Source organism: Xiphias gladius, chromosome 11 (assembly GCF_016859285.1).
Source record: "Xiphias gladius isolate SHS-SW01 ecotype Sanya breed wild chromosome 11, ASM1685928v1, whole genome shotgun sequence".
In the NCBI taxonomy this organism is placed as follows: domain Eukaryota; kingdom Metazoa; phylum Chordata; class Actinopteri; order Istiophoriformes; family Xiphiidae; genus Xiphias; species Xiphias gladius.
In genome coordinates, this window is record NC_053410.1 from 16,022,442 (window position 1) to 16,034,939 (window position 12,498).

The 12,498-nt window shown below is 37.4% G+C and overlaps 1 protein-coding gene across 1 annotated transcript in view; it reads right to left on the minus strand.

Annotated features, from left to right (window-relative positions):
* Nucleotides 1-12,498, minus strand: part of khdrbs2 (KH domain containing, RNA binding, signal transduction associated 2) — a 51,125-nt gene that overhangs the window by 34,018 nt on the left and 4,609 nt on the right. Inside the window, exon 2 of the mRNA XM_040139808.1 lies at nt 5,582-5,709. Within this exon, the coding sequence (XP_039995742.1) occupies nt 5,582-5,709 (128 nt within the window). The remainder of the gene's footprint in view (nt 1-5,581; nt 5,710-12,498) is intronic.

Genomic DNA, 12,498 nt, shown 5'->3' on the forward strand with positions numbered 1-12,498 from the left:
TGCTAATCAAGCTGTCTCATTAAACAGCAGAGGATAAATTCTAGTTAAGCGATAATGAAAGTGACTATGCTGATTATCTTAATCATATTTTTGCTTTAGTAAATAGTGATCTCAGCGCACAATTTCAAGACTTCCATAAGCGCCCTGTGAGAGTATAATTTGTTCACATGTCAAAACGGGACAGGTACAGATTTACCTCCTCTTCTCCCTTTGACTGCGAGCAACCCTGTTTTCAAGGTTTCATCACTTTTTCATGGGTGATTAAAGAAAGAAAGTGATGTTAAGGTCACTGGAGGAACCCTTCAAGGCCAGATCCCTTTATCTTGACAGGCCGTGAAATGACAACAAACCTGACGCAGATTTTAAAGACAAAGAGTGTCGCCCAAAACACACAAGTATTGCCCTGTGAATGATGCACACACCTGGGACCAGTCTGTAAAAAGATGCATCATCCTTCCAGACTTTATCCAAATGGATCTGTGGTGAAGCAGCTGCAGCCTTACCAAGCCAAATTCATGCATCTTACACATTTTCCTGTGCAGTTTCATTAAAATTAAGTAGTTAGTTTTAATCATACATATATGCAGACATACAGTGGTGGAAAAGTAAGTACGTACATTTACTGCACGTAGGTACAGTTATGAGGAACTTGTACTTTACTTGAGTATTTCCATTTGACTTCTACTCCCCTACATTTCAGAGGAAATACCTCAGTTTTTAGGCCACTACATTAATCTAATAGCTATATTTACTTGTTACTTTTCAGATTAAGCTTTTACATAAAAAAAACATATAATCAGTTTATAAAATATGATGCATCATCATGGATTAAAGAAAGCAGTATATGAAGTAGTTAAAATGAGCTCTACTTCAACTAATCACAACAATAAAGTACCTTTTACATTTTAATATATCTATAGTAATAATACAATAATATAATTATATAACTCTGACAGATGTCATATTGCATAATGAATACTTTTACTGGTATATTGTGATGATAATACTCCTATACTTTTATTTAAGGAAGATATTTATTGTAGGACTTTTTTATAGTGTGTTTTTATGCTGTATTATTACTGCTTTTACAAAAGTAAATTATTCAAACTTGCACCACTGCTGACATTAATTCTACAGTTTTACTGACAACAGCAAAGCCGAGGAAAGCATGAATCCTTTTTTTTTTTTTTTTTTGCAAAAACAAACCTTTGTCAGCTCTCACCAGCGGCTAAGATACAGGACAATATGCCAATCACAGTTCTACAGCAGTTACAGTTGCAGTTGCAACCCCTAGAAGTAAGTGGAAAACGCTGAAATTTAAATTCCTCAGATTTATTTTACAGTGCACTCAGACTTTAAATACATAAACATTGTAGTTCATTGTAATTATTGTATTATAATTAAAGATCAGATGAATTGTTAATTGTGAAGTAATGTATTGAGGTAGGTGGTCAGGGTTGGTTTTGTTTTTTGCTGTCAGATCCAGCATTTTACGTCCATTCACTTCATACAATGTTTAATTCACCCAAACTGTCTGCTGTTGTTGAACTGCACATCACTGGCACTAGCCAGAGACTAAAACCTTTTTTATAGCTATATTTGGTGCAATAAATGTATGCACTGTCGCCACTAAACAAATGGTAAAATGAAATTAAATATTCCTGTGATATGTTGTGTTTGCATTGATTTCCTGTCATTGTTATGATAACCTGCATTTATATGTCCACACACACAAGTGTTGTGTTATTTTGTGCGTTTACTCTTTCTTTGTGGAACATATGTATTATACTTGATAACCCTGTGGGGTCTTAATGAGGAGATATGTGCGCGCCTGGGGCTTGTTTTTTTGATGTTATCATCTCTAAAATTTACCTTAAACAACAAAACTATGTATTATAATAGAACAGGACTTAACAGGCTCTTTTCTCAGCAGACATTTTGACTTGTCAGAGCAGGAGAAGCACAAGTTGAACTGATAACATGACATCGCATTTCGGCGTGTCAGTGAGCCAGCGTGCACAATACCGGAGTCGTGTAACTGGCCAATGAAATGCAGCCATCATCAATGTTATTAACAACACTTGCACTTTTATTGCTATGAGATGTCAAAATGTCTCCAGTGCAAATGGCTTGCAGTATGTGTCTGTCAGTGAACCATAAAGAAGGATTTCATCAGTACTGGCTGTTTCACTGTTAGATTACATTAATCTTCTATGTGTCACGATGTCAAATCTGAAACCATGCAGAAGAGTTCTCCCAAGTAATAATTTAATTACTTTGCATTTAATTACTTTGCAGCAAGGTGACAGTTGTAAGCTCGAATGAGCACTGTCAGATATTTTATTCTTTGCTCTGTCACCGGTGACACTGAGTAAGACTGGACATTATTGAATAGTAGACACTATTAGAATATAATGTGACCCAAAGTGTGGCTCCAATGTGAAGTAAAATAAAATCCATCAGTTTGTGCCTCTCAGTAGGGCCAGATGTCAGAGTACAAAAAAAACATATTGATCAGTGAAAACTGGCAAGAATTCATATCTGTGTAGCCACAATGTACAAACATTTCCATAGCAGTAAGTGCAATATTAATATTCATCTCTGGTCTGTAAAAACAAATAAATAAATAAATGTATATATTCTTTTAACAGAAGCGTTAAAGAAAACTGATATGAACAGTTCATCTGTGTTCTGTATCTGCCATGCAGCTGTTAAAAACTGTTTTGCGGGTGTTATGAATGTGTTAACATTTATTCTCTCACAGTATTATTGAAAAAATCAAAATGAATATGTGGTATAGCAACTGCTATTTTTGTCTGAAAACATATGTCTAGTTTATACTTGAAAACTGTGTCCTTTGGTGTCAAATTGTGTCAAGTACGTGTTTTGAACTTTGTGAGCTATTTACAGAGCGCACCATCTTACTCATCTTTCCAGTCTTTGCAATACTTTTTTTGTGTTTCTCACCCTCTTTGCAGGGCGAGCTCTTGATCAAAGAGGTACCTCATGTGGCTAATTAACCATTAACTGAAAGTGCAGTGTTACCAAGATGTACAAGATAGTGACACTGCAGTCTTGTGGGGTGCTGACTGTGCAATTAGGTCACAGAAACTGTTGTTGGACAACCGCTCCGTCCCCCTGGACTTCACCGCTGTGCTTACTTTGCAGACTTGGCACTATTATTCTCATTATAAAGAACCAGGATTTTGAGCCTGTGTACCGTACCTGTGATTTTCTTTTTTTATATTCATAAGTATGTTGTTTCGCAAGACTTTTTTTTCCCAGTTATCTATCTCAGTGGTTCTCAGTTTTTTTTCTGACTCCAAGCTCCGCTGGTTTTCAATAAACATCTAATCAGGATCTGACTTACACCTGGGACACCAATTCAGTTTGGGTCTAAAGTTTTTGAGCTGATGGACGCCTACAGTACATGCACTTTATGTGTATTTACTTCTTCACGCCCATCCTGAATCCTAACCTTAAGATAAGACTCATGACCAATACTTTTCAAACACTCCTGGAGGTCTCAGGAAGAGCCATTCCCAAAATATAGGAGGTATTTCCTTGAAAAATGCTGTAATAAATGGACAGAAAATTCACCTTAATGACAGTTCCTGAACACAGCTTAATCACTTTCTCAACGCTGATCCTAAGGAGGAAACAGCAAATGAGTTTCTAAGGAGTGTCCTGAGGGGTTCACTGGACTGAAGTGTGCTCCTGAGGCACAGTTAAAAGTTCCCCTGCCCTCCTGAAAGCCCCTTTTCTCTAGTCTTTCTCTAAGAAGACAGACAAAAATCAGTAGACTACATTTAAAACAAACATCATACGACCGTTAAGTGTTTCTGTATCAGCACAGTTGCCCCAGCTCCCCAGTATGGTCCCAAGAAACAGCTGTGAGATGTTCAAACAAGATGTTGGGGCAGGACTTGCTACCAGAGCAGAAGTGATTCATTTCAAATAAGCACATGGACACAAAACGTGTCAGAGAGTGCGAAAGCAAGGAGCGGAGCAATTGTTGACCATATATTGTATGTTTGAGACTTTAGGCGGAAGAGCTTGCTGATGATGATTGGAATATCGTTGCACGTTGACACTGAAGTACACACCTAGAACCAAAGTGTTGGTTTAAAGAAGAAGGGGCCCCTGCAGGTTTGATATGATGGGAGGTGCTGGCTAGGTCACACCGAAACCTATAATCATATTTGGTGGACAGGAAATTTAAAGAGCAAAATAATTTCAAGGAAGAGGAATTTTGATATAAACATTAAAAAGGGTTTTTTTCTGGTGTAGAAAAAATACGGCATAGATGGTAAAACATTATATCCAACAGTTTTATTTTATGGGAACGTAAAATTAATAGTCATTAGCTACTCATGGATGCCAAGTATCCTGTATCATCGTATACAGTTAGTTTTATTAGACTACTATGCACTGATAAGCAGGTGAGAGCCAATGAGTATCATTTAACGAATCTACCAAATCCGTTTGATCATATATTTCAGAATTAGTAAGATACCATTGACAAGATTTTGAAGGGTTTCATGTAAAACAACAACAACAACAAAAATGAAAACAAAATCATTCTAACAAAACTGGCACACATATTACAAATTCATATTAATATTTAATTTTTTACAATGTAATTTTTTATTGTCCTCTTGATAAATGACTTGAAACATATGACATGTATGTAATAAATGATGACAGCTTGATGCAGAGATATATTGTATTTAAAAGAAAAAATCAGACAGTAAAGCATATGAAAAAAAATACAGAAAAGAAAACTACTCCCTTGTAGATAAATGTATGAGCTAATGGTCTGGAACTGATCTGTTTGTCTACCTACAGTTACACAGTGTATGCAGTATGTTATGTCTTTGCAGAGCAGGACAAAAAAAAAATCAATAAACTACTGTATATCAAAATAAGTTCTGTGTTGCTACACTGATGCCATTATTCTTCGCTGCCTGTTGCATGGATGTGTAAATGCAAAGCCAGTGGAGCAGCCTTCCTTGATTACAGTCGCAGTAAAGCCTTTCGGATCTCCGCAAGCAGCTGTGTGTTGTTGCCTAGCTGCCCAGTGGAGCAGCCTCATTAGGCTACATTTCAAACCTGTCAGTACTGACATTGCATAACTCAGAATACCGTGTACAGTGTCACACAGTGATTTATGGTCACTGTTCTTCACTGTACCCTTGAGTGCTTTAGTGCAGTAAAAACTTTGTTTTTTGATTACGACATCAAAATAAACAGACGCTGCCTGATGGCTTTCTATTAGCCTGCTGGAGACTCAGAGGGATTTTCAGTGCCAAAACTATTAGTTGCAAAGGGTGGAGCAGGTGAAGCTGGAGTGCCCAGACTTAGAGGCTCCGTTCACCGATTGACAATTAAAATTTATGAAACAATATCGCACACATACACAAATGTAGCCCTGCTCCTCTTCCATCCTGCCTTGCAATTTGACTGCAAATTTCCATTACTGCACAATTTCTATCCTAGAAAAAAAAAAAAAAAAAAAAAAGGCAGCCAAAGAGGTGCAGTGTGTTTTTTTCAAGATAAGATGTGGTTGTTGTGCTCTTACCTTTGGATACTGTTGGACTGGAATGAGAACTCTTTCAGAGAGCTTGGTATTTTTATTGCTGATGATATCTAGGTATTTCTTCATGTCACCATCTTTTCTCAATTCATCCCCTTCATACTTTTCAATCTCTGCAGAAAAAACAAAATAAAAAAACAGACATGAAGATAGTCAGCTTGTTATGTAACTGAAAAAGCATCAGTAAACATCTTCAAGTCTGCTCTGGAGCCAACAGCAGCATGACAACCAAACAGTGTAATGTTAGGCTGGGGACAAATTAGGAGGAAATTTAACTATGCATTGTATCACACGGTGAATATTATTTTTTATTATTTTTGTTTTTGTGTCTCAGCTGTAAATATGCTCACATTGCAAACTCAATGATATCAAACTATCCCGATGACTCCTGACACGTCCTTTACACCAGGCCCTTTAATCTCAGATCCTGTAATTCCAATCAAAATAACAACAGAGGCAAACAGTCACACTCAGTTCGCTGTGCCTCCCATCACTGCACCGAGCTCTTGTGGGCTGTCAGCAGTCTCTGATCCCCGCATAGCAAAGGGCTTAAACGGATGTCGGATTAAACATATAAAACATTTGATAACAGAGTCGTTTGGGGTTAAGATTAGATCTGTGAACTATTAGGATCATATCTGCAGATCATATGATCCAATCAAATTTCAGTATTTCTCCTTATAATCTACAGGATGGGCAAATCTTGTGCAGATTGGCCCAATAGTTCTCTTGTGTTGCCCCAGCCTTACTGCAAATAGGAAAGAGGAGAGGTGGATATTGACTGTCCAGTTCAGCTTGACAGGAACACCCTGAACACTGATATTTCTTGACTAATGCATTTTATAGCACTTGTGCTGAAACACTCACAATATACTAGGCTCTTGAGAAAAAAAACTATCTGTTCTTCATCTTGCGGGGATCCTCCTCGGTTGCTAATTAATGCTCAGTGGAATTACAATTATCAGTCTGCAACACACTCACTGGACAACAAAAGATGTTCCTGAACAAGACCGAGAACAAGTCACCAAGCACGTCTGAGCTGCTATAGTGAAACTCAAAAGTTCATTTAGGCTTGAGCATTTCACCCTTAATTGAGCTGCCAGCAGTCGGCGGACAAAGCTTTGAGGGTAAAAAAAAAGCTCTGGCTGGGACAACTAAATGGCTAAAAAAAAATGTTCACTAAAGAAGGAGGTCGACTAAGTACAGTAATCCATCCTCATAAGTGTCCGAATCCAATTTGAAATCTGTTTTAAACATCTCAGAATCTGACAAATTATCAGTTTGTGTGGAAACTGTGTTGCCATTTGGGAAAAATATTCTGCTCTATGTTCCCAGTGAAGTGTCCATCTGAGACTTTTCATTGACATGACCTTCTGGACATCCATAACTCCAGCTTAACGATCCATCTGTTCCAGGCAATCCCAATATTCACTCATTACAGTTTCTAATGGCCAGGGGTTTCAGTTGTACACCATGAGCTGTGGTCATTTGTTTGATATTACTACTGCCTGTAAAATCACAGAGACCAAATACCAACTTGAAATGCGCCAACTTCTTCTTCTTCGAGACACAGTCTCTCTGATTGGGCCTGATAGTCCCAGCAAGATCATTTAAATTGGAACATTCTGTTTCCACTTTATTGCAGTTTCTCTCTAAGACTACTTTTACTGAAGCAGCAAAACTCTCTCAAAATCAGAGGTCCTTAATAAAAGGAGAGTGCAAATGAATGAATGTGAAAAATGCCTTTTTAGGTCATTAAGTGTGTAGGAGTGAGCGCCGGATGGAAGAGTCTTAACTAACAGAGATATTTGATACTAAAGTTTTGTTCAATACTTGTCAGGACTGCTTTCTAGATTAGACATTACCTGCTAAGCGCCAGCATGTTAGCATTGTGATTGTGAGCATGTTAGCATACTGCTGTTTGCACCTCTAGCATGGCTGTAGACAAGCCTGTTCTCCTCGGAAGAACAACAGCACTAATGCTAATGCAAGTAACGCACACAAACGCAAAACCAAATATGTTTATGTTCAAGTGAGAAACTCCTTTAGCGGCCCTAGGGACTATGACTCTTCTTTGTCGGGAGCAAAGGTGGACGTAGTGTGACGTTATTATATAGCCAAAAAGTCGACATACAGAAGAGTACGTTGCCTCGACAAAACATTGGAGCATAACACCGGAGACTGCTGTCTGTTTCCTGTTTACTAAAGACAGTCAATTTTGGTTTCTTTTAACCGTGACCTACAGTGGTTATTATTGTAACCATGACGATAAAGGTCCCCTAACCTTAAAAAAGTAACTTTAAACCAAATCCATGGTGTATCCCTAAGCCTAACCAAGTTGTTCCTTTGCCTAAACCTAACCACGTCATAATTGTAGCACTGCCACATCAGAAAATAGTTTTATTTTTGAAGCGGTGATTTGTTATGCTTTTGGATTGACACAGACAAATGATGTCATCCTATCGACAGAGGCTTCAGGTCAGAAAATGCTTCTATGTGTCGTTGTGGAGGGCATGAACAAGCCACATATTCCTGCATAATTTCGAGGACTTGTTGCTGCAGATTCTTGTTAAAGTTTTGGTCTTTTAAGAGTTAGCCGCAGTGAACACACTGACACTATACCTAATGCAAATTTAGAGACTCAAAAGTATATTTTCATTTCAATTAGTAAAACTCATTCTATTAAATAAGGCTCATTTAAAAGTGCTTTTTGTGCTTACTCTAGAGTCCCAGTTCCAGGTTTCATCAAGGATTTATTTCTTGATATCCTCATAGATTAGTTCTGGACTTTTAGCAGAAAATTTGTTTTGGATTACATTTTCATTGTGAAGTGTTTAACTTTCAAATGGGCATAATGTTTATATCATTTGAATAAAGTAATGATGTTTTTATAGTCCATGAAGATGATTATACTTTGCAACAGTGCATAATGGGAAACACTTTTATTCTGGTCTACAGCTTGCCAGTGAACTCAGAAGAAGATTGTGTTTGTGAGAAAGAGAGAGAAAAAGAGAATAAGAGATGCAAAAGGGAGGGAAAAGGTGGAAAATGAGCTTACAGTGTATAAATCTGGGGAAACGTTCACACTGGTATCATTGTTGTCAAAAATGTCGTAGGAAGTGGCGGGAGCCTAAGGATCAGAGAAGCGAGAATGTGCTTTGAAGGTCACTGGTTTCAGTCCACACACAGGAGGAAAAAAATCATCTCACTGGGGGAACTGAATGAGTAAAACACTCTCAGTGACTATTCTGGTGCTCTTGATCCCCTGTGATGAGCTGCCCAAACTGCTTCAGTGGAGCTGCTCAGCGGCCAAGAATGAAAAAAACCTGTGGTTTAACTGGGCAGCTCCCAGATAAATGTGTGCAACTGTACGAGTGAGGAGACAAGGTTTTGCTGAAAAAGAGAAAATGTGCTCAGTCAGCCTGCCATGGCTTAAGGTTAAATACTGTACATCTGCTTTGGTCGGTATGCAGCAACATAGAGCATCAACACAGACCGAGGAACAGTTTGAAGTTCAACATTGAAGTTTCAAAAAAATATACACAAACCTATAATAATTTAACATAATTACAGTAACTTAGCACTAGTTTCTATTAGATTTAGTAGCATTTTGATTTACTATTTACACAGGCTTTTGAAAAAATAGCAACCTGCCGTCAGTAAAACCATCCGCACCACTGGAAAAAACTTGGATATAACTCCAAAACAGGGTATTCTTGGGAACCAACAAAATCATTTTGCCTTTGAGATATGCCATGAATTCATTTATTGCGATGGACTGTGTTGCACTGATGAAGTAAAATCTTTCACAGTGCACAGACTTGAATTCCAACAATCTAAATTCAATGGAACCTCCAGTACAGTTTGCTAAAATAAATATCAAAGACAAGATCACAAATATAAATGTCTTACAATGTTTGAACTCTTATCATTATAAAGTAGAGTTCATGCAGTTCAATAAAATGAGAAGAAAGAGAATGGGAGCCGCATCAATTCTGGAAGATAGTATGTTTACTACTTGGCTGTTCGTCCTCACATTGTAGCTTTACTAGATTTAAGATATTGTTCGCCAAAAAGCCAAAGCCACTACAGCTTGCGGTTTGTCCTAATGCTGAGTAGAAGCCATTTGTAAAACGTGTGTGCTTTCAACTCTTAGATGATGTTGGTGAGATCAAATTGTCTCTTCCTACTCTGCCGGGGGGGCTTGATGTTTTTTTCTGATGGGTCAACAGAGTAACATGAATCCATAAAAAACTCACACATTAAAATACAGCCAAAGCTTGATAAAATGATTCACCACAATGAATCCAACCAAAATGAATATCTTCAAACATAGGTTTGATTAATCTCCACACCCCTGCACTGTCGTGCGACAAAGGGACTTGATGAGACAGCACAGAGGATGAAGATGAACCTCATCACACCCAAGAGTGCAAACAAACTCAGGATGTCCTGGAATTTGACATGTGCTCTGAGTAGACAGATAATGCACACGGTAAGCATCCTCCTTTTTGTTACTCTCACCTTTTATTCTGCAAAGCTGGCAAAAAGCCTGGAAACCTTGAATAACCTGCAAACTAATGGACGGACATTGAAGAAAACTACAGATAGTAAATTACTCAAAAAACATACTTGAAATCTCAGCTTCTGCCGGGTTCAGATGCTGGAAGTTGTATTTTGGCTTTGGGCTGATTTGGGTAAGTTACAGGCAAACAGCACTTTTCTGCTCGTTTATTTTAAGCTTTTCACAAAATCCCCCGTAATCTGTTTTTAAAGTTGTTAAAGTTAAGAGAGTCATTGTATTGTTGGTCGATATTAAAATACTCCTCCAAAAATGTTTTGATTTACACCTATACTGAACCAGTCAATACTGAACTGAGTTATTATTACTTTAAAAACAAAGGCTTTGTCAAGTGCTGCCATTAGCCTGTCGACAGCTAAATTATTCACTCATTTCTTCTACCCTCTGAACGTATATCTACAATGATGACTTCAAGATGGGAGCAAAAACGAATAAATCTAATTATGTGTTATTAATGCCGTTTCGGTTAGGGTTTGGGGGAAGGTTAGTCTTAGGGGTTAGTCAGTCGAGAAATGACGTGGCGTGAAATGACAAGTGAAAAGCAAAAAATGTGTAGTGATAACAAACAAAATGACTCAAGGAAATTAGCGTGTTATTCATACACCATTTGGTGACACCAGACTGAATTACTCTCGAAATAAGTGTTTGCTTGTTCACATCAAACATAGAAAAGGGTAGCAATGGCACTCCCCTAGGCAGGTTGGACCCGGTGGGGGGAAATGGACAATGAGACCTGCAATTAGATTTGCCCTTTTTCAGTATGGACTGATGAATTTAAATACATGGGGTTGGACCTATGCGCCACTGTTTGGCCACATGCTGTTTATGTGGTTTTAACTGAGCTGCACTGAGGCAAATTGCATTCAGTCGTTGACACAGTGATGAAGTATTTAATCTTCAGTGTAATTATAATGCCATCTTCAAATTCTCTGCTGAATGTGCAATGGAAAGTGAAGTGACAAAGTAATTATTATTCACACAAATGGCATATTAAAAAAAGCAAACAAATTATCCACATTATCATCATGATGGTGTTTCAGTTATCATCTATTTATCACAGCTAACAATGTACAGCCCAGACTGGTTGGAAAACATTCCCCAACTTTATCTTTGGCAGACAACATGGTCCTTATCTGATAGATAACATATACAAAATACATTATTATATGCATATTGGATCAGTTTTAATATGTATAATATGTAAGGTGTTTTTATCTTTTATAAATATAGTGTAATGTTATTATACATGTTGTATACAGTATGTGACTTAAATATACGTATAATTTACTATTTTGATACACCTGCAGAAACAGATATGCTGTATTATCTTAGGACACATGACATATAGTATAGTATGTTTGAATAGTACATGGTATTTGAGGCTATATATTATATATAGTGGATTTGAAATGAAGCCATCAAGATGAATGAAGCATAGTCCAAAAGTGACTTCTAGTCTGCTTTTTGGCTCATGGGCATTATACAATACCCCAGCTACTGCTGCTATCTGTTATTGACAAACTGAAATTTTATTTATTTATTCTACATTTTAATCTGTTTGTACAGCAGGGTGCAGGCATGGGTTTGATAAGGAGGAAATGGACATTAGGTAGGGGGTGGATAAGGGGACAAAGGTGATATATATTTTTATGGATGCACACTTTTGGATTTTTCTGTTGAATCTTCCAGAGGAAAATTTCAACTAAAAAAAATCAAAAATAAAGATAACATGGAGCACTGCAAAGTAAATAGTGGTTGATTCTTTTACTTCAATCCTGTTGACGTTAGTTGCCAATTGTTGTTTGAAGTGTTTCAGCAGGGCCACGTGAATGAGACACAGTATACCTGCAATTAAGCTTTAAAATGTTTTGTCCTAATTTCATCTGTGTTTTTGATTTTCATTTGGTTGTTTGATATATAATGGATTCATGGTATTCACATATTTTTCAATAGTTGATATTCATTTCCTGCAAAGATTACAGCAGATTATTGTACAGTGATAAATATTTATGCAAAAACAGCCATGACTGATTGATTAGTTGGTTGGTTGGAAGATTCATTCATTCAATCACAGATGATTGGTTTGGAAATCTAATCACTTTTTCAGCCTTAATTTTGTTCACTTGGCTTTCTGCTCCTTGCATTTTATTTTCTTGTCTGATGGGACAATCTGTGTAAATGTAGTTACGGGTATGTTGGATGGAACAACACACATTAAAAGTTCAGGGAAAAATGTGGAGGCTGATATGCTTATAAAACCCTGAGCACACACTGAGTAAAACAGAAAAACTGATAAATTGGTAGTTTTCTGCAGTGCCCC